The sequence below is a fragment of the Helianthus annuus genome, chromosome 11, assembly GCF_002127325.2.
Source record: "Helianthus annuus cultivar XRQ/B chromosome 11, HanXRQr2.0-SUNRISE, whole genome shotgun sequence".
Lineage (NCBI taxonomy): Eukaryota > Viridiplantae > Streptophyta > Magnoliopsida > Asterales > Asteraceae > Helianthus > Helianthus annuus.
Window position 1 is genome coordinate 1,731,545 of NC_035443.2, and position 23,556 is coordinate 1,755,100.

A 23,556-nucleotide genomic window follows, 5' to 3' on the forward strand; every position below is an offset into this window, starting at 1 on the left:
AACAGTAAAAAATGAGAGTTTTTGAGTTTTGGACTAAAATGGCAACAAAATGCAAACCACAGGGACCCAGATTTAAAAAGTTTAAGATTTAGACTAAAAGGGCAAAACTGCCCAAACCACAGAGACCAAAATGGCAGTTTACTCTAAAATTTATTACACACACGTTTTTAGCCTACTTGGAGTCCGTACTGTTTTCTTAAAGTCAATAAACTACCTTTACATTTCCTTTAATCATGTTATTAAAGTCAATATACAACCGTTACTTTTCCTTTAATCATATGTTAAAAATGTAATTCACCCTCTTTTGATTGTTTTTTTCATAACAAAGTTTGATTCTTAATTTGCATATATATCAAGGATTCTACCTTACATTGTCATAGTTTTCAATATAAAAGGCACTGTTAAAATCAAATGTTTGAATCAATAACGATTTAAATCAATTTATTTACATACATTGCTATAGCTTTTTTATATTTATACTTATATAAAAGTGACCCACTTCCTAAAGCTTTTAATATCATCTTTCATTGATTCTTGTTCTCATGTTAAGAGATATTTTCCTTCTCATTCACAGACCCCACTTTCTGTCTTCCACAGTTCCTCAGCATCACGGGCAATCTCTATTAAAGGCACACTGTATCATAGTACTTGTTTCCACACTTGTATTTTAGCCGCACACTGTATCATAGTACTTGTTTCCACACTTGTATTTTAGCTTCTTATTTAGGGTGTAACTATTGGCACACCGCACACCCATTTGCGTATCTACACACCTTAAAAGGTATTTTTTGTCCTTATATGCACATCCTGCAGTGTCAAACTGTGGCCAAAACGCGGTGTTTTGGTCCGGTTAACCAGAAAAAGACTGACGGGTTTCTGACGGGTCTGTTGACCGGACCAAAACGTTGAGCTTTGGCCGCGTTTTGGTCCTGTCAACCAGACAAAAGACTGACACCCGGTCTGGTTGCAGGACCAAAACGGGGGTCAAAGCTCGGCGTTTTGGTCCGGTCAACAGACCCGTCAGACACCCATCAGTCTTTATCTGGTTAACCGGACCAAAACGTCACGTTTTAGCCACAGTTCGACTCTGCAGGGTGTGTATATAAGGACAAAAACCACCTTTTTGAGGTGACTATCTACACACCAAGTGTGTAGATAGTTTGGGCCCTTATTTAAACATGACAAACAGTCAATTACTTACGGTGTAGGGAGTGGTTAGACACTTGAAAGTGGTAAACTTCAAAATCAACCAATGAGAGTGTGTCATGTCATTCAATGAGAAGTGTTTAAACTATTGTCAAAAGTGTTGGCAATGGTTAGACACTTCAGGAATTGGTAAACTATTCATGAATTGGTAAACTATTTTGAAAAAAAAAAGGAAAAATGTGTGATTGGTTGAGATGGCATGGACCCCACCACACACACATTCCCTCCCTTCACCGTTCGGCAACCTGTCACCGATCGAGAACTTCACCGCACGGCAAAGGGGGTAGGCGACGGTGTTCCCACGCAGCAAATTGGCCTTTGCCGATCCCCTTTGCCGCCCACTCCGTATCCCCTTATCTTACAAACAATTATCTATGAGGTGGTTCATCTGCAACCGTTGAGATCTTGTTATATTTTAGCTCTTAGCTCCATTGCTAACAAGTTTCCAATTGAAAATTACATCGAGACAGAAGATAAACTGGAAACAAGTTGCGCCGCTACCTCTTTTTTAATAGCAAAACTAAGTCTTTCAAAAACTACATCCATAGATCTCAATTTCAGGGTCATAACATTACTACGTGTAACCCTTTGAATTCGACTAAATAGGTCCACAGCCTCTGGCGCAAGAAAACTAAAAGTATCAAAAGCAAATGGGATAAATACGTGCTGGTTGTCAAGGAACACTTTCTCGTGTTTAGTCACTTTGCCTGAAACAACCTTTAGACCATGCGTAGTGGGCGTGATTTTTTCAAAATTTGCCCTCAACCACGCCCAAACACGCCTCTCCCACCCCCCCCTGGGCATTATTGGGCGTTATTGATAAAAAATTCCCCCTAGGCGTTTTTTAAATAACGCTATGTCCAAATTTGAAGGACCAATCACATTTAATCTTCCTTTTTCTTGGCCAATAGCTTTTTTTGTTGGGTTTTTTGTTTTTATTTAATTATTTACACCCTTTTAACATAATATCCACATCCCCACTACACCCATTTTAATAAAATGCCCAATAATGCCTCTTGCTGACTGTACTGCCACATGGCGAAAAACGCCCAAGGATGGAGGCATTATTCATCCTTACCACTACGCATGGTCTTAAGCAGCCAGAGTTACCGTTAGATTTTGACTAATTAACAACATTTTAGTTCCCAACTTTATAAGTTAAAAAGAGCTTATATGTCACTTATAAGTCCAGAACTTCTTGTTTTCAACATTCGAAATAGAAACACAACTCCCTTAAAGTGAAGCATTAGATCAATCACTCCTACAACACTAAAAACCTATCCAACATAAGCCAACTATCAAAAACTCTTCGACGGCACCAGCGAAAGCCCGGAGAACACCGGAATCCGGCAAAACGGACACGAAGTCTCCTTCTCATGAAGCAGTTTACCAACACAATCAGAGTGGAAGACATGACCACACCTGCTAAGCTGACTAACCACATCATCACTATTGTAATCATTTAAACATATGAAACACATCCGGTCTACATATCTCTGCCTGATGTTTTGCAAATCTTGGAACCGAATAATCGGAAGATCAACCAAACATACATGTTCTTCGTGGAGATCCGAATCAACTCCACCGTATCGAAACAAGTATGAGATGGAATGTTTAAGGAGAGTGAGTAACTCATTCTTGATGCGAAGAATTAGTAAGAGTGTAATGCAGATGTTGAAGATGATTATGAAGGACATTTTTGAGTTTGGAAGTGTTGATGTACGAGGATGAGATGTTTGGTTTGGTACTTGAAGTTGAAAATGTTTGGTTTCTTTTATACACAACACATCTATGTTGTGGACATGTTCTGCTATCGTGTCTCATTTCTAACCTCGGAGTATGATTCATTTTTGAACCATGAATCTGATTAAATAACTTAGAATTTCAAATTTATTGAAGAAATATATAAATATATAATAGAGTTAAATGCCATTTTAGTTGAGTCATTTTGCCAGTTTGGTCTAAATGTTTCATTTTTCATCTGTGGGTTCAAAAAGGTTTTATCGTTGCCATTTTAGTCCACTGGATTAACTTCATCCATTTTTCTGTTAAGGAGAATGGCAATTTGGTCATTTTATATGTAATTCTGTTAACTAGAAAGACAACTTGGCCCTATAAAATGACCGAATTGCCCTTCTCGTTAACATAATAATGGATGAAGTTAACCTAGTGAACCAAAATGGCAACGGTGAAATCTTTTTGGACTCACAGACGAAAAATAATGGTCTTTTGACTAAACAATCAAAATGGCCTAAACCACAGGGATTAAAATGACATTTAACTCTATATAATATTACTCGAACCTATTGGGAATTTTGTTAACAATGGATAATTTGATAGGTGTGTGTAATCATTTTCAAATCAAATTATTTCGTGGTTTCCAGCTCTTTCAATATTGATTGATTTTGGGACCATGATAGAAGGTTAAGACTTTATTTTTCTATCTTACCCTACTCTACTAATTACAGATGTCGTTTAATTAGTGTTTGTATCTTTAAAGATCTTTGACTAGTATGCAGAGAGGCAAACCTCTACCTTCCATACAAACCACATGTTATTATGTTGAAGTAACACAAAAATAGAGTGACTTCATAGTTCATATTCCAATAATTGTAATGAATTACGTGGATAGCATTTGAGGTAAAATTAGTCATATTGCAATTTAGGTCCATATATAAGTTTTAAAAAATAACAAATTCAGTCATCATTATTTGAAAACATGGATGGTCTAGACTAGAGTGGATGGATGGCCAGTAAAAACTTATGTTATCGTAACTCGTAAGAGTCCCTAGATACTCAGTGACTATTTTTATTTAGAGTAAATTGTTATTTTAGTCTTTGAGGTTTGATCAAAATTGTCATTTTAGTCTAAATAGTTTTTTTCTTATTATTTTAGTCTAAATAGTTTAGTTTTCTGTCATTTTAGTCCCCGACTTTTGTCATTTTTGCCATTTTCATCCAACCCACTAGTTCCATTAAAAAAAATTTAGTTAACTTAGGTGAATTTTGGCCAAACCACATTTTCTTTTGTAGGTGCGATAGTATGGGGATGGTGTTGTGCCGGTTTACAGTGAAGATGAAGGCGGTGGTTTTTGGTTTTACGATGATGGCGGCGGTATGGTTGATGACGTGGGTGGCGTAAAAGTGGCCAGTGGTGGTGGAAATGGTAGGTGGTGATGGTGGTGGGGTGGGTGGGTGGGTGGTGAAGGTGCAGGCAGGTAGTGGCAATGATAGAAGGTTGTGATGGGGTGGGTTGTCACACCCCAACGCCGGAATCATCGGGGCACGGCAATAGGCGAATCAGATTGCTCAAGAGAATCCATAACAACTATTTAGTGTCAATATTTAATGCGTTCATTATCCCATACTAATAAACAATATTTCATCAAACAGTTATACAGATTTCACGTCTCTCAAACAATACAAATCCGACAACCTAGATTTTTAGGTGAGTTTCTAGACTTCCTAGTCTTGATTCGAGATAAACTGCGATTAACCTGCAACATACGTTAAAATAAAGTCATTCAACATTGATTTTGGGACCATGTATAGAAGGTTGAGACTTTATTTTTCCAACTTACCCTACTCTACTAATTACAGATGTCGTTTAATTAGTGTTTGTATCTTTAAAGATCTTTGACTAGTATACGGAGAGGCAAACCTCTGCCTTCCATATAAGCCCCATGTTATTATGTTGAACTAACACAAAAATAGAGTGACTTCATATTCCAATAATTATAAGGGTGTATGGGGTTGGTCGCGGCAAGGGGTGCGGCAAGCCCCTTTGCCGCTCGGCAAACACCGCCGTCACTCAAGTATGCCGTGCGGGGAGGTGATAGATCGGGGAAAGGTTGCCCTTGCGGGGAAGGGAAAAAGTATTCAACAAATCTCAAGTTTTGTTTTTATTTATTTTTCTTAAATGGTCTGGGGGAAACCATCCCCTAGGTTTTTTAGATAAGATGAAAGAATAAGAGGAAAAATGACATGGCATATTATGATTGATCGGATGAAATTTCCCTCCAACTTATTTGACAATTACATACACCCCTTACACCCTAAAAATAAGTGTATCATAAAGCTGAATTCAGTTTTAATATAGTTATGGTATCAACTATAATTATATATGCCTCAGCAAAATAACATAGCTTAATGATTTGCATTAGTCAGACATAGTAGTGTAAACAATAACTTCAAGAATCATCTTCTTCACTTTGACCATCAGGGCCGTCTCTGAAAATACTAAAAAGATTTTGGGCCCCGAGCGAGATTAAAAAAACCGGGCCTGACCTAACCTTTTGCAATAAATAAGGAAATAGCGAGAAACAAAGTAAGCCCACTGAACAGAAAAAACGCCTAGCACGTACACTCGAACCCAACACCTGAACTTTAGACGGGGAGTCAGCAACCGGTTCAACTATGGTTGGTGCCGACATAGCCTTTAATTCACACTTATCTGCTTTACAAATACGATCTTGCTTGAACTTGTACAATTCTTTATTTGATCTAAAATATAATTATTAATTAAAAGCAATGATAAACAAAAAATAAGAAAACAAAAACATTGATACATGAGTTGTTATAGTTAATTCCTAATAAGAAAGGCATAAGTGCAGTATAGTATAATCTGTTACAATTAATTCCTAATACACCAAGTTCATTAAATACACCAAGTTCATTGGAACTTCCATGAACAAACTAGACATTAATCTTAAAAAAAATATACAAAAGGTACTCGAACCGGCCACCATCTAGTTGGAAACAAGGGACCTTTCCACTAGGCTGTAATTATTTTTTGAAAGTGGCTTCATCTATAATTATATTTATGGGTTCTCTCCAGATCTTTTATATTTATGCTTCTAAAAAACGTACGGGCCCTTCTACGTTTTTGGCCCTGAGCCGTCGCTCACCCCGCACATGCTTATGGCCGGCCCTGCTGACCATCCCACTCGACTCAATCCACGATAAGAAAATGTTGTTACTCTTAGTTAAGGGCTTGTTTGGCTAAGTTTATTTAACTTAAAAATGACTTTTTTGTTAAAAAGACTTATTGATTTATGACTTTTTGAAAATGAGTTTTTAAAAAAAGTGATTGGATTAGTTTATGGGATGGGAAAAGTCGATAAGTCAATAAGTTGTTTTTTAAAAAGTATTTGGCTTAGCTTATTCATGTAAAATAACTAAAAAGATGTTGGAAAAGCCAATAAGTCATAATCAGCTTCAAAAAGTCACTCCTTACTAAATTTTCCTCCTTATACAAAAATTCATTTTAAAAAATGCTTATGAGTTTGTCAAACACTTTTTCTTCTTATTAGCTTTTTGTAAAAGTCAATAAGTTATAAGGAGAATTTGAAAAGCTTAGCCAAACACCTAAGATGACATTAAGCAGTAATGTGACGTTTTATGGTTTAGTACTACTTGTGATCTAATTATCTACGATCTAATACCATATAGTTATTAAGTGGCTAATATTAAGAGCACATTGAGCCCTTGAAACTTGGGTAGAATGGATCAAGAACTACTATACATGTAAAAGATTCATGACAATAATGAGTACCACCAACGTGCCGTTCCATCGGAAATCCAGGGCCGGCCCAATAGGCTTCTAAGGTTAGGCACGGGCCTAGGACCATCATAAAATAAAGGCCTCTAATAATTAAAAAGTTTTTATATGTGGATTAAGCCCAAGTAGTGAAAAAAAATTAAACCAGTTTTTAAATAAAATCCCCAATTAATGATATCAATTTTTAAAGAGAGACCCAAAGCCCAATTGTTCCCATTCATGCGACCAATTAATACGTGATCGTTCCATAAGTATTAATTTGACACTTTATACTTATTTTTATACAAAAAATTTGGAAAACCTCATACTTATTTTTATACACAAAATATGAAAGAACTTTAATGCACATCAAAGGCAAGGAAAAAATTATACAACATTGCTCAACGCCTCAACATAAAGGATTTCACATTAAGGGATCAAGCGACAAATCATTCGCTACAAAGGCTTTATTCGACTTTCAAGGAAGATGGACACATGTCACATAAAAGATACATGTTAAAATGAGGGGATACTTATTCAAGTTGCACTCTTTTTCCCTTGACTAAGTTTTGTCTCATTGGGTTTTCTTAGTAAGGTTTTTAATGAGGTAAGATACCTGATCCAAAAGTATTAGGGGGAGATAATACGCGCTGCACTCTTTACGATTAGGGCCTCTAAAAACGTTGAAACGGCCCAGCGGAAATCCGTCCATGAAAGTGGTTACCACGAGATTTCGTCAATGAAAGTTCGTTGATTATATGGGTATAGATAATTTGGTTTTCTTCGGAGTACTAAGAGAAAGTACTTAAGATTACGGTAGGGTAATTTAGCGAGGGATTAGTGACATGTCTTTTCGGATGGTGGGCAAATCTTCTACGGTGGCCGACAAGTCTTCTTCAATGAGAGTATGCATAATTAGTAACGAAATTATTCCTACAATAACTAGTCGTCGGTGATACTCATTTGTTTAATGGCGTTAACAGGATACGACTACATAATACGTTTCTATATATTTTGTAGAACTTTTGTGGATTATATTTCGATACTTTGTATAACCAAATAAATTTACATATCTTTATTGTTTGTCTTATTTATGTTTATGTTTTTTTTTTCTAATATTGTAAATTTGAAAAACCAAAAAAAATATTCGGAAAACATGTCGCTAATGAACACCGGCAAACAAATTATGTCGCAAATGTTTCAGTCCCTAACTCTCTGTTTCCGAGATCAATAAAGGAAAGAAATAAAGAGAAAGGCAATTTATGAGAAAATAAAGGAAGGAACGAGAAATATATAATTTCATTTGGTGTTCCTGTTCGATGGAAAGAAAAGGAAAGTAAAGATTTTAATGTGTTCCCAAATCGAAAGGATGAGAAAAGAAATACATAATTTAATTTACAATTATGCCTTTGTTGAGTTGTATAATAGTTTAAGTGAAAGAATAAATGGTAAATAGTTAAACCTTTTGTTTGTCTTCATTTCACTTCCATCTATTTTTAAAGAAAATTAGACTAGAAGGTATGGTTTGGATGGGCTTGGAGGGGATGAGTCGCCACATAGGCACCACGTAGGAGTGGTTTGGAGGGGATGGACCTAGGGGGGTGGGGGATGAACCCCTTTATGTATATATATGTATGTATGTATAGGTATATGTGAGAGGAAAAGGAAAAGGGAGGCACGGCGGACCCGGCTGTGGGTCGCCGCTTGTGCTAAGCCGAGCCCCAGGGGGCGGTGTGGGGGTCCGGCGCCGGGCCTAGCCGGGCATCAGCCGGCCCCCATACCTTCCAGTCTTATAGGGGAGATTTTCTTCCCTCTTCTTTCCATTTATTTCCATTTCCTTCCCTAATTGAAAATTTGTAAGATCACCCGTATTGGTATCGAATATGGGTGTTTTTTGGTTGAAGAACACCCCTTCACGCCGGAAGTTCCGCCCCCATGGGCGTTGTTTTGTAGATTTTGGGCTGCAGCGTTCTTTATTCAACGTCCAACTTCCATTTCTTTGGCCAATCACATGCGTTCTTGTTTTCTTGCCCAATCACATGCATTCGTCCTTTTAACATAGTGCCCTCATCCCCACTACACCTTTTTTAGAAAAACGCCCTATAAAGCCCCTTGATGACTGGATTGCCAAATAACGCAAAACGCCCAAGGGTGGGTTTTCTTCCACTACGCATGGTCTAACACATATATTTTTCACTTTCTTTACTTCCATTAGTAAATGTTGGAACACAGCGTATATCCTTCGCAAACAATCTATTTCTTAGGTCGCAAAATCGTTTCAATTACAAGAACCCGTCGCAACAATGATTAGAGATAGAAAGTCTTAGTCGCAAAATCATTTCAATCACAAGAACCTGTCGTAACAATGATTAGAGAAAGAAAAGTTTTATCGCGAACGTTTTGCACTGTAACACGGTTTAGTCATAGCAATTGACTCTTTCTATTCTAATTCATCGCATTGATTAACAAACAACTTTTATGGGCAAAATTCTTTTGATCCTTAAAAATAACTAAGACTTTCAAATGTAAAATAGAGTTAATTGCCAAAATCGCCCCTGAGGTTTGAGCACATTTGCCATTTTCGTCCAAAATGACACTTTTGTACCATTTTGCCCCCCACGTTTGTAACTTTTTGCCATTTTCATCCAAACAACTAACTTAGTTTATTTTTTCTGTTAAGTTGAATGATATTTGGATGAAAATGACAACTATAAACCACAGGGACGAAAATGGCAAATGTGCTCAAACTCTTTTTAATTTCTTTTATTTAGTTAATTTTGTCACATATATAATAGAAAAGAATATACATACAATTTTTATATGAAAAAAATAATAGTTTTCTCACATATTTTTTTATAAATTTTCATCAACCACTAACTAAGTTAATTTTTTTCTATTAAGGCGAAGGATGTTTTAAATTTTATAAATTAATACAGAAATTAATTTCCAATTGTTTATATAGATCAATTTTATAAAAATAAATCTATTTAAACCTCTAATTTTTATAAAACTAAAATGTTTGTGACCTTATAGAAAAATGTCAAATAAACAAATATTATCATATGTACCAAGTTTTTAATTCATCTTCTACTCTTTTAAATTCGCTCCTAACGAAAAACAAAAGCCAGTGCCCCCATAAAACAACGTGCCGTTACCAAACCTTAAAATTACCCACCAAATAGTAAGTATAATGCCATCTAATGTTTTGTAATAAACATTTTTCACGACGAGCTATTTTCTTGTTAAACTCTCAAAAACAGAATCGAAATATTCATGTTACTTAGAGAAAGAAAACAAAGTTCTATTGAACAAAAGACAACATATAATAACCTTGATACAAAAAATTAATTTATAAAATTTAAAACATCTTTCGCCTTAATAGAAAAAAATTAACTTAGTGGATGGATGAAAATATATAAAAAAAATATGTGACAAAACTATTTTTTTTCGTATAAAAATTGAATGTATATTCTTTTTTATTATATATGTGACAAAATTAACTAAATAAAAGAAATTAAAAAGAGTATGAGCATATTTGCCATTTTCGTCCCTGTGGTTTATATTTGCCATTTTCATCCAAATATCCTTTAACTTAACAGAAAAAATAAACTAAGTTAGTGGTTTGGATGAAAATGGCAAAAAGTTACAAACGTGGGGGGCAAAATGGTACAAAAGTGTCATTTTGGACGAAAATGACAAATGTGCCCAAACCTCAGGGGTGATTTTGGCAATTAACTCTATAAAATATGACTCAATATTTTTTTTGAACGGTCAACGAATCATTTAAAATATGACCCAATATGTTGATTTTGCAGCGAGTTTAAACCCATATTTTAGCTTCAAAATAAATTTTTGTCACCTTTTATATAATTAATTGAGTTAAATGCCATTTTAGTCCCTGTGGTTTGGGCCATTTTGCCAATTTAGTCCAAAGGTTTCATTTTTAACATGTGGGTCCAAAAAGGTTTGATAGTTGTCATTTTAGTCCACTGGGTTAACTTCATCCATTTTTTCTGTTAACGAGAAGGCCAATTCGGTCATTTTATATGGCTGAATTACCCTTTTAGTTAACAGAATTACATACAAAATGACCGAATTGGCCTTCTCATTAACAGAAAAGATGGATGAAGTTATCCAAATGGACTAAAATGGCAACTGTGAAACCTTTTTGAACCCACAGGTTAAAAATGAAACCTTTGGATTAAACTGGCAAAATGACCCAAACCACAGGGACTAAAATGACATTTAACTCTAATTAATTAACTACGAAAAGTTAGAAAAAGGACCGGACAACCAAGTGGATTGTTTTAAGTCAGATCAGAAAAGTTAAGAGCTTGGCTTCTAGACGATCACGCCATTGGTGACGTAGGCAAAGCAAATCCATTCGGCTTTGATAACGATAGAGAATCCAGAAAATGTTGTAACATGAAATATTGTGTATTATATTTTTAGCATATTTATGTTATATTTGTGTACCTTTGCATTTTAAGATGATAAAATAAAATAATATAATTCATCTAGGGCTCTTCACGAGCTGAGCCGAATCAAGCGGATCTTCGCTCGTTTACAAATCGAATCGAGCGGAGCGGTTCATTTAAACCGAGCCTCAAATCAAGCGAGCATTTTCTGAGCAGTAAATATTCTGAGCGAGCGTCGAGCAAAGTTCGAGCGATTTGGATAACTTTGTCATCCGATTTAAAGTTGTTGAGAGAGATAGTAACAATGTTGGGTTGCCCGATTTAAAGTTGTTAAGCGAAGTTCGAGCGATTTGAACTGATACCGCCAAACAACATTGCTAGAGGTACTAGTATTCATATTTATGGTTTTCCAGTCGATTTAAAACACGTGCTAATATCCCTTTGGACATATATCTTTTGGTTGCTACATCGAGTGTTGGTATCATACTAAGTGGGTGTTTGGGATTCCTTCTCAAAAGTGACTTATTAACTTATATAAGTCATAAGTGAGAAGTTAGAAATTATGACTTCTCAAAAATGACTTCTCAACACACAAAACCCTCTAAAATAAGCTAACCCAAACACTGCAAAAACAACGTATTAACTTTTATAGGTCAATAAGTCATAAGTTGCTCCAAAATAAGCTAACCCAAACACCCCCTAAAACTATAACAAACTGAACTAATACTATAGCGAACTGAACAGATCCCGAATGAAAGCCCGTCGTGAAGCGCGAGGAAACCCACTAGTAGATTTTAATTGAATATACTCATCTTAAAGTATAAAGATAGATGTTAAATAAAGCATATCCTATGAGAGCATATAAACTCTCACTTCTACATCGGGGACAATGAATTGCCACGCCCATTCGAGGTGCTCACAAAACTAAAAAGGGACATGGTTTTATATTCTTTCTCCAAATCAAAAATAAATTTAGATGTACCTTTTTACATAAACTAGAATTAAGGAACCCGTGTTGCGGTGGGGGCTTAAAACTATGCCAAATAACATCAATGTCACACCGCTCGTAGCGACCACCAACACGGAAGTTGCGGTGTGTTAATGTGGATATATAAGACCGAAACTTATAACATGAAAAAAATAACTATGTCGATTTAGGACATACGCGTTGCGACGAACTTGTTACATGGAAAAAAAATAGACGTAAAAACGTTGAATCACACACGCACATTGTGCCGTGTTAACTCGCAAAATAACGTAGAAAAGAATAACTAAGTCAATGTAGGATCCGCCCGTTGCAGCGAACTTGCCAAAGGGGGAAAATAAACACATTGCGTCATACCTGTCAAATGTGAAAAAATAGACGAAAAACGTTGAACCACACACGCACGTTGGGACGTATTATAGCTCGCAAAATTTAGAACGAAACGTAAAACAAAAAAACTTGCGAAAGATAAAAAGTATGGGGACCAAAGTAGTAAATAAAAAGTTTAGGGTTAAATTACTAAAGATAAAAAGTTTAGGGTTAAAACTAAACAAATTAAAAGTATTAAAATACAAATGATCAAAACTATTGGGTTAAAAAAGAAAAATCACAATTTTTTTTTGAAAAACCCCCCTGTTGCTTGGGGTAGAAATTTATTTTATGGAAATACTATTGTACAACTTTCAAAACAAACAATACAATAAGTTATGCACAACATTGTTAAAAATTGATAGTATATAAATATGAAAATCTCGTAAGGTATCTGACTTGTGCAAATAGTAACATAAAATTAAAAGGGAATTTGAAAATTCCATAAAAACTCTAGCTAGTCACTAAAATGCAGCCACCAACCACCTCTTCATCTTCATCGATTCTTGAGGTCTAAACCACTCACATACTGGAATTGATGAATTAGTTCCCATTCTCTACAGAGCCTTAGATCCCACACTTAAAGCCCAACAAAGAGCTCTTAAGGCATAACAAAAAATCTACTCTGGCTTTTTAAGAACTTATTTTGACTCTTAATATAGGAATGGGACAGGTTCATGCCATTTTGACTCTTAAAACAAAGCGTATTTCTTCTTGGAATTCTCTTTTACTCGGATTCATCAACAAATCATCTGAACTCACAAAAATTGTTGGTAGGAGTTGATGTTATTACTTAGGCCGGAGGGTGTGGGGGCGCCACCATCGCCACGTCGGAGGCTATAGCGCCCCCGGCGCTATACACCCACACCCAGCCAATTAACATGGGGCGCTATACATCACTCGCGAACATGGTAACGAGGGAGGAGGGGGTTATCAGGTGGGGCCCACTTGTTTGCACCAATCAATTTTATTTTTATTTTTTTATTTTGCTCTATAGCGCCCCTAGGGGTTATCATCACACCCTCCATGTTAAAGGGGGGTTATAAAGCCCTCTTGGCTGACGTGACGCCTACGTGGTGGCTGGTGCTGAGGTGTCCTTATAAAGCCCCAAGGGGGTTATCCCACACCCTCTAACCTTACCAATGTGACTTTAAGTTGGGTGTGGTTCGATTTGATGTACCCATTTTGTCATAGAAAGATGTGTGGACACGAGCCTAGAGGTCGTTGCTTTTTTGGTTGTTGTCTTTCTTTAGGTCTCATGAGATGTGAATAAACTCTAGAGCTAAAATCTCTTCTTCATTAACAGACTGTCTATGTATTGCAACTTTAAGCTTAGAAAACCCTCGTCCATTTGTTTCCTTTTTTTTTCTTTTGAGAGGTTAGAGTAGCAATCAATGATGGAATCGATGTCCGAGGCGATTGAGTTTCCGAAGGAGTGTAGTACTAGTGCGGGAACCGGGCTGGAAATTTGGTTGGAAACCTAGATGAAAGTTTGGTTGGAAATCGGGTTGGATATATGGCTAAAAACGTGGGCTGAGATTTTGGTATGGTAAAAAATCTTGTTGTTGTTACTCGAAGTTTGGGTTTTGGTCTGGTGAGAAACCTGGTTGTTGATACCTGTAGCTCGGGGAGTTTCGTTAGGGTTCGGGTTTGTGCAAGCGTTTAACAATTGCTAGAATTGGATTTGATCATCTATAGTTATTTTATAAAAAAAAAAAAAATGGGTGGAGATGAGATGAGAGATGGTTTTGTTGAGTGTGATACGTTTTGAGACGAGAATAAAATGGCTGAGTTGAGTGTGATATGATTTGAGACGAGAGTAAAATGGTTGAATTGAGTTTGTTAATATTTTTTAAATAAAAAATAATTAAATATTTTTTATAAACATAGTCGTGAGTGTGTATGGTGGGTCGGGGTATTTTTTTTAAATGTTCAAACGGTAAGTAGGGCCCACTCCATCGCCTTGGACTAGGTTCTCACGCATGGACTCTACCTAGATCGCTACTCGGTCAGTAACCTAACCGTCTGAAAAGTTGGCCCATGCTATAATACTGGCTTGTGAATGCTCTTATGATTACTACTAAAGTAACGAACACTTTCACATTAAAACTAGCTAACATATCATTTTTTATTCAAAACACAAGTTTTAATAGATAACATGCAATACCTCCAAATATGATTTAGGGAAAAATGATAATAAGAGGTACGTACATATAGTCTCATCTTTTTTTTTTGTTCATTATCATAGTACTTATTATTAGGGATGAGCATATCGGTATCCGATACCGAACCGATACCGATACCGCCTAATACCGATCCCGAATTTCACCCAAACTAGGTACCGATACCGATACCGAAACATGTCGGTTAGGTATCGGTACGGTACGGTATCGGTATTATACCGTATTTTGAGGGTCGGTATCGGTATAATACCGATACCGTACCGTACCGATACCGAAAACGCCAAAAAGTGGATACCGATCGGGATACCGATCGGGATCGGAATCGGTACGGGATCGGTATGGGATCGGTATTCGGTGGCATATGCTCATCCCTACTTATTATTAACCATCAAGTATACTTTTTTTGTAATCAACAATTAAGTATACTTTTTTTGTAATTATTATCGTTGATGTATTCATTTTGTACTCATTATAATATCGAGGTGTTGATGTGTAATTAGTCGCCATCTTCATCATTCCTTTTTATCCAAAACAAATATTTTTAAAATATTATCAAACTTTTGGGTCCATGTTTTAGTGACAAATCAATTCAATCTAAGGTAAAGTTAACAAGACATTTGAGTTACTATATTTCATTTATTTATTTATTTAATAAAGATTAAAAGATAACGTTACAAAAATGATTTAGAGTAAATTACGAGTTTGGCCCCTATGGTTAAATTAGTTTTATCTTTTTAGCCCAAAAAGGAATTTTTTAACATCCGAACTTCCAACGTCTTTTATTTTTTAACCCTTTTGGCCTCCAACATCTTTTTTTCTAACCATTTTGGCCCCTAAAAGTAAATGGATGAGGTTAGTGTTAGGGCCAAAAGGGTTAAAAAAAAAGACGTTGTGAGCTCGGATGTTAAAAGATTTCTTTTTGAGCTAAAAGGGTAAACTGATATAACCACATGGGTCAAAATCGTAATTTACTAATGATTTAACATAACATGTTATCGCCCTATAAATACCACCCACTTCATTTCACTCTACAAACCACCAAAACAAAACATCTTCAAACTAGCTTTAAACATCAAAATGATCATGAACATCATCTTCTACATCTGTTTATTATTACCCATTCTTCGAATCAAATCCGACTTGTTCAACCTCATGATCCGGTTTTTTAACCACCAAAAGGACGTATGTCTAGTAGATCTTCCGGTTATTCGATTCGAAGAACTGCAAAACCATCGCCACCGGTCTGTAGACCGGATGTGCTTCATCTGCTCAGCGGATTACGACAAGGATGACGTGATCTGCCAGCTCAGCCGGTGTGGCCACGCCTTCCATTCCGACTGTGTCGGAAACATGCTTCATAGGAAACAAACGTCCTGTCCGTTTTGCCGGTCTCCGGTTTTCTCCGGGCTTGTGGGATGTAGTAGTTTCTGAAATAGCAACTGTTAGGTTTGGTTTGGTTTTACTAGGGTTTTTTAGTTATTTGTATATATACTAATTATTAATATTAATTATTAATTATCTAAATTCCAATACTATTTTTTAGGAGCTTGTTTCTATCATGAACACGGTACACAAACCTAACATAAAATTTACAGGTTTGGAATAAGTTTAACCGATTTTGGGTCTAACCACGAACAGGGACGTCAAATTCGAAGGCGGTGTGCGTACTAAAAAATGTGCCCCTAAAACATGAGCTTATATGGCAATGAGGTGGTGGTGGAGTGGTAAGGGAGAGACTTGGTGTTCTAGGGGACCTCGTTATTTTCTGCAGCACCTGGTGATGATGGGAGACTAGGTGAATAGGTGGAGATCGCTAGTTCGATCCTTGAACTGAGCGGGTTTTACCTCACCGAATTGTCGTGCCTTCGGGCAAGTGTTCACGAGCTTCGGCCCTAGGTGAGGGTTTTTCCAGGTTAGGAGGCGAGTGTATCTCGATGTGGTGAATTTCGCTAGTAGCCCATTTGGATGATTCGTTGACCGTTAAAGAAAACACGTGAGATTATATATATATATATATATATATATATATATATATATATATATAAAGATCACCTAAAATACAAATTTAAAAAAGTTTTTAGAATTCAAATTTAAAAGCTTCTTGTTTTTTTCTTAGTTAAAGAAAAAAAGAAAAAAAAAATCTTGTGGGCTGAAAGTGAAATAAACCAACTCTTCATGGACCAAAAGCGGAAATCTAGATAACAAACGGAATTAAAAAAAAAATCACCTTTAAGTACTAGAACCTACAACTCTTTAAGGTGCAAGGGCATGCTATTATGTAGGTCTGTAAACAAATCGAACATTCACAAACTATTTGTGAACTTGTTTAGCAGAAAATTTGTTTATGTTGGTTTATTTAATAAAAAAAAAATAAGCACACGTTTAATCATTGATTAATTGTTCGTGAACTTGTTCCGTGGTTACCAAAAAAATATGTCCAAACATACTGAACAATTGACATGTCACAACGGTAAACTCAAAATTTCATAAAACAACTTATTTTAAATGTTATTAGAAAAAACAAAGTCTTTGCGAAACAATAGTATTTTGAGGGCAGCAACGTATGATAATTGTATCTATACTATATGTAACCTTCATTCATTTAAACCAGTTCCTCCGCAGTACGCAGCAGGATTTGATTGGTATCAGGTCGTTTTGTTATAGTAACAACACTCGGAATACAACCGAAAGAGAAAATCCAAAAAGTCAAACTCGTCATATACCCAAAAGAATGTCAACACCGATTTACATCAATCGAAAATTTTAAAAACGAATATCAGTAATGGTTGTGATAGGACCAATCTCGATATCAATGTTATTCGATAGAATTGTCATGATAAGAAAAGTTTTGAGTTTTAAAATGGATTTACGTAGATTATTGTAGATTATAGAGATACAGAATATTAAATATTAAATATAAAATGTTGTTTAGTTAAAAAAATTTAAATTCAGAAATTGAAAAAAAGGGTGAAAATCATATTTACTTTTATGAGGATTAGGCTTCTAGATATATTATCTTGTCGCGAATCCAATTACATCCACAAAAAAAGACACGTGACGAAACAATATTCATTATAACTTTATAATAATACTAGTTTATAGACCCGCGTACTACACGGGCTTGAAGATAAACATAATGTAATTTATAATGTGTAAACCAATTTACATAAATGTAATTATTTTTATCAAATCAAACAATATAAAATCAAGATACATATTACATTTACAAATTTCAAAACACTTCTTTAAACACAACATTCGTAGTTTTGTTTGTATTTTAAACATCATCATCAAGTATCAAAAGCTTAAGGCCGTCTTTACTTTTTTACTCTAGACAATGCCACATATTGTTGGCCATGTGTTAAAACTTGTTTTTTTCCGAAACAACCGTATATTACATAGCAAATGTTCTTGACTTTTATCAAATATTACTTATGGATAAGACATGTTCCTAAACAACGCGATCGCCATCGTTACCGATACGGTTTCTCACTGTAGTAAACAATTAATTGGTAACCTTGAGCGAAATAGGTAAATCTAGATAAGGAATTTCAAGCATACAATTAAAATACATATGATATAAGTATGTTTGTGAATACAAAATTATATATGGAATCACATATGGTAGTGATGAAACTGAGAAAATGATTACAAAGAGAATAGAGATTAGAAAACTTACCTGGTGTGAGTTAACTTGCAGAGAGAGGTCGTGGTGATTATGAGAGTTTATGTGAAGCTACTAAGAGGAACAGTTCAATTGTAGGAGTTTAAAGAGGGTCTAACTACGGTTTTTTAAATTCTAATTTAAAAACTAAAATAAATCTGATTACTTGTTAATTAATTAAAAAATATAAACCAAATCCAATTTAGAAACCAAAGTAAATCTAATTACTTGTTGATTAAATAAAAATATAAACCAGTTTCGTTGTTACCTTCAAAATTGGAAAAGGAAAAGATAATAGCTTTTTTTTTCTTCTATTGTGATTTTCAAAATTGGAAAAAGGAAAAGATTATAGCTTTTGATTTTGAGAAAAATCCAGAAATTAATGACGAGAAAGATAATTTTGTTTTTGATTTTTGATATCTTCATATGTGATTTGAGATAAATTCAAAAAATTAGTTAAATTTTTTTTTTAGAATTTTAAAAGCTATATTGCATTAGAAATTGACAAGTGGCATTTAATGGGACCTTTTTCATTATAAATTGACAAGTGGTATTTCATGGAATCTTTTATTAGATTTAGATATTTATAACTCTTTCTCTTGAGTGGCTAACCTTTACTTGACTCTTGTTTGTTTTTTAAGAGATAAAAACGTATGTAGTTTGTGAACAATGGTTCTATAAACATTTGTGAGGAAAATGTGAATCAAACCTTTGCAGTATGCAAAAAGGAGGTTATTTGTTTTTAAAAGTATGGAGACTTCTAAAATAAACTGGTGATGATGTATGAACGGTGATGGTGTTGGTGGTGGACGGTAGACGGTGGTAGTGGGTGATGGATGTGGACGGTGGGTGGTGATAGACAATGGTGGGTGGTGGTGTTTAACTCTCTATAAACCTTAGAAGATCTTAGAAGTGGTTGGGCCAAATCTGCACCAAGAAAAGTTCGCGCAGACGTTTTTTAATGAAATGTTTTCGGAAAAACAAACAGTCTGCAGATGACAATCTCTGCGCATAGTCTGCACAGCGCAGACAGAAAAGCATGCTCAGATCTTTTTGAGAAAAAACAAACACCACCTAAGAATACCTTCTATACAGCGAGACTGAGTTATAATTTAACTAAGAAAACCTTCTATACAGCGAGGCTGAGTTATAATAAATTAATATTCCTTATAACTTAAACCTCGTTAACATGATAAACATAATGTAGCCTATAGTTGCCATTGATGTTTTCTTATCCTTTAGAAAATTGAATGTGTTTTCTTTACATAAGAACCTATCTATACATCTACAACTTATATGTAGGTTATTTTATTTACACATACCCTACACATATATAGGTTAACATTTAAATATTAAATCAACATACGAACAATTTAATTTAATGTTTTTTTTATGTACATAGCATACATTTGTATGTAAAAGATACAAGTTTAAAAAAAATGAAACATGAATAAAAATATTTGTTTAGTTCCTTTTGTTCTATTAATAAATGAGTGTTTTGAAATAAACCTCACTCTTAGATACGATGGTATTAGAATAGCAAACATATATATGGTGCAGTATAATTATATATGTGCCTAACAAAATAAAGTTCCGTTACTTCTAAATAGATAATTTTTCTTCTACAAGTATGAAGAGATATTCATAAGAACACCGGGTCCTTATCTAGCTTACATAAAGACCATTATCAACCATCACTAGTGCTCTAGTGGTGGCCACGGTTATTTAAGTTCTATCTATGGTAGGCCCGCATGAGTTTTCTCCTCCAGATCTCAAGTTCTAGTCTGGATGATAGGGGTTTCTCATTGAGGGGTTTAAATTGGGGATCTATTGTGCAAGGGGGCTTTTTAGCGTGAACCCGGTTAAAACAATGTATGCTAGACCTCTCGACATTCGCGAATAATTCATACATTTCAAAAAAAAAACATAAAGACCATTATCATCGAAGGCGTCAATGGGCCTACATGGAAAATGAGAGTGAGGAAGGAAGACAAGTGGGGTGGACATGACAATGAGAGGGAGAGAGAGTAGAAAATTTGTGACAAAGAGCAAGGTCAAGCACGAAACATGAGTGGAGGACTAGTTAACTCGCTATACTAGGGGTGTTCATGAGTCGATCCGATCGAGGGTCTGCTCATGCTCGGATTGAATTACAACTGATCTGATCCGATCGGATCGAATTTGCAAAACCGAGCACAAAAGTGATGCTCATGCTCGGATTGAATTTAAATCGATCGGATCGTTTTCACTTGGTTTCGCTCGGTTTTTATCAAGTCCTAACTAAAATCGAGCGGATCGTTTTCACTCAGTTTCGCTCGATTGAATTATAAGGCTGTGTTCAACGAAAACAAATCCTAACTTAATTAAAACATGTCCAACAATTTACTAACAAAAGCAATACATAACTAAAATCATGATTCTAAAAATGTTCTTCACAATATCAAGAATCACTAAATAAAGTGCGAAATACAAATTGTCATTTAGTTCAAAAGCCATAAACTTCTTCTTTAAGCTTGATCGTCTACATCCACAAAATTCAACTTCAAATCAACATATAACCTATAAACACAAGCATTAAACAAAACCATTAAGTTCTACATATTACATAACAACTTTTATGGTTTGTTAATTATAAAAATACCTTTCATTTATTATCAGACCCGTCTGGAGTCAACACATCAATTTTCAATTTTTCTTCATCTCTTGCAGCTTGCTACACATTAAAAAAACAAAATACAAATGTTAATGCATAAAGTAAAAAAGTATAAGTAGAATATGAATGTAATAAAAGCTTACTTTCAATGTTTTTAAGGTTGTTTTTGAGCTGGCTTTTAACCAATCACTTCCACAAACAAAACGTTCCACCATATCCTTTTAATTTTTTTGGGCTTTTAATCTTTAAAATCTATCATATATATAGAGGAAGGTTAATGTACAATACGGCTTAACGTACATCACATACGACAGGTAATTACGCACGTTCATTTTAAAATCACGCACGTTATAACTCAAAAATCCAAAATCACGCATGTTGAAACACAATAATCACGCATATTGAAAACATTAATCACACATGTTATAGAACAAATCACGCACGTTGTTGTACGTGAAGTAAATTAAGCCGTAATGTACGATATACTTTTTCTATATATATATATATATATATATATAGAGAGAGAGAGAGAGAGAGAGAAACGAGATCAGGAGAAAATGCTCAAAAGTGTGAGAACGGTGAGAACGCATCCTGGCCCAACACGTGTCCTGCGGCATAGAGAATGGCGAAGGGGCTTTTTTGTCTTTTCATTCTTCTTTTATTTTCCCAACGCGGTATAATATTTTATGGCGTCTAAGTTTTTTTTTGGCGTTAATTGTATTTATTAAACTTTTTGGCGTTGAGTTAATTGTTTTTGTGTCACATATATAATTTTTGGTGTTATAGCGTTTTCTGGTTAATTTTTTTGGCATTTGTGGCGTTTTGTATAATAATTCTCCACGAGTCACTAATATTTGCATAAGATTACAATAAGGCCAATTTTTTTGGCGTTTAGTGAATTTTTTGGCGTTTAATACCCTTTACAAGGTGTTTTGCCAGCAGCTGTTCTCCCAGTTTTCATACTTCTAGCATTTTGGTGTTTGTAGTTGTTGGCGTTTTATATAATAATGTATTTTATTTACAGGGATTTAGATACCAAAACAACATATAACTTGATATCAAAACAATATAAAATGAAAACAAAAATAATAAAAAATGGTAATCTAATTTCTCTTCCGAATCTTCACTGTCATCAGCCTCTATCTTCTTGTATTTGTTTTGGCGTTTTGAACCTTTTTTTGAATACTTTAGCTAGATGCCAACTTTCCTACATAAACCCCTTCTTTTCAGCAGAAGCTGCTTAGTGGCATCCTGTGTTTTGGTGTAATATTCTTGTTTGGTGGCATGTCATTGAAGATCAACTCTTGCGTGATGCTATTTGTAATAATGGAGTCCAAAATAGCATTTTACACTTGTGTTGATCCCTTTATTCCATGCGGATATTCATCAAGAACAAAGCTCACATGATGGCATATCACTGTCATCAGTCTCTTTTTCTTGAATATTTGTCCATCTCATTCAGCAAAATATTATTGAGATAACCCCCTCAGAAGAAGAATCCATTTCAGTGAAAGCTTTGCCATCCGTGGCGTTTTAAAGTGAGTGGTTTCTAGATGATATGGCGTTTGTGTTTTCTGGGTGTGATCAATTTTCATTGTGTATAGACCCCTCTCTTATAGGAGTTTTTTGGCGCGTAGTTTAGGCGGGACTTTTTTTATTGTAATAAATGATAGTAATAAAGTAACTGTCTTTTCAGTTACTGTTTTTTATATTTACTGTGTTGATCAACTTTTTATCACTTTTACAGGTGATAGACGCCCCCCCCCCCCCCAATCTTCTAAGTTTGGAGTTTTTTTTTAAATGGCGTTATACAGACCAAGATGACAAAATACAATAACGGAGTAAATAAAATATTAAGTAGGAAAAATATTTTTGGCGTTTTGTAAGGGTTAACCATTTTTAGTATTTTTTTGACGTTTTGCTAATAAAGATAGAAATATATAATTTAATTATTAAAAAAAAAAGATTACATAGAAGAAAAAAAAAGAGGAAAAAAAATAAAAGCCTTCGTCAGAAGGTACTTTATCCGAAAAGTGTCCATTACTTGCGTCATCTTCTTCCTCCTCGGAGTCTTCATCTGGATCTTCATTTATGTCATCACCTTCACCTTCATCAGCTTCTTGTTCCTAAAGATTCTGAAGCCTCCACCTGAACATGTCTTGCATTAACTCCAATTTTGAGTCTATTTCTGTGTTGGTACAAGTGGCGTTATGCAATTCTTCCATGAAACCCAAACGCTGCTTTGTCATGATGTTCTCTAGCCAGTAGACTTCCTGCTCTCCGTTGTCGTATGTAACCGTCGCCATGTCTGTTTAATCATCAAAACCCCATGATGTCATGACAGGGTCCGGCTTCACATCTGCTTTGATTGGTCCAAATTTGCTGGTTAATGCTTTCATAAGCATATGCGTTTCATGGCATTCATTGTCTAGAGTGATGCCCATGGATAAGATTCGCCTCTGTATCTCTTCTTCCATCTTCAGAATTGCCCTGACCGTCTTAACATACACCCTCCTTCTGTTGTCAAAAAGGATGACGT

The 23,556-nt window shown here is 35.2% G+C and overlaps 1 protein-coding gene across 1 annotated transcript; it reads right to left on the reverse strand.

Annotated features, from left to right (window-relative positions):
• Window positions 1-2,504: 2,504 nt before the first annotated feature.
• LOC118483774 (RING-H2 finger protein ATL58-like) lies at window positions 2,505-2,903 on the reverse strand. Its single transcript, XM_035979349.1, has one exon. It carries the CDS (start codon window positions 2,901-2,903, stop codon window positions 2,505-2,507), a length of 399 nt encoding a protein of 132 aa, XP_035835242.1.
• Between the last annotated feature and the right edge of the window lie 20,653 nt (window positions 2,904-23,556).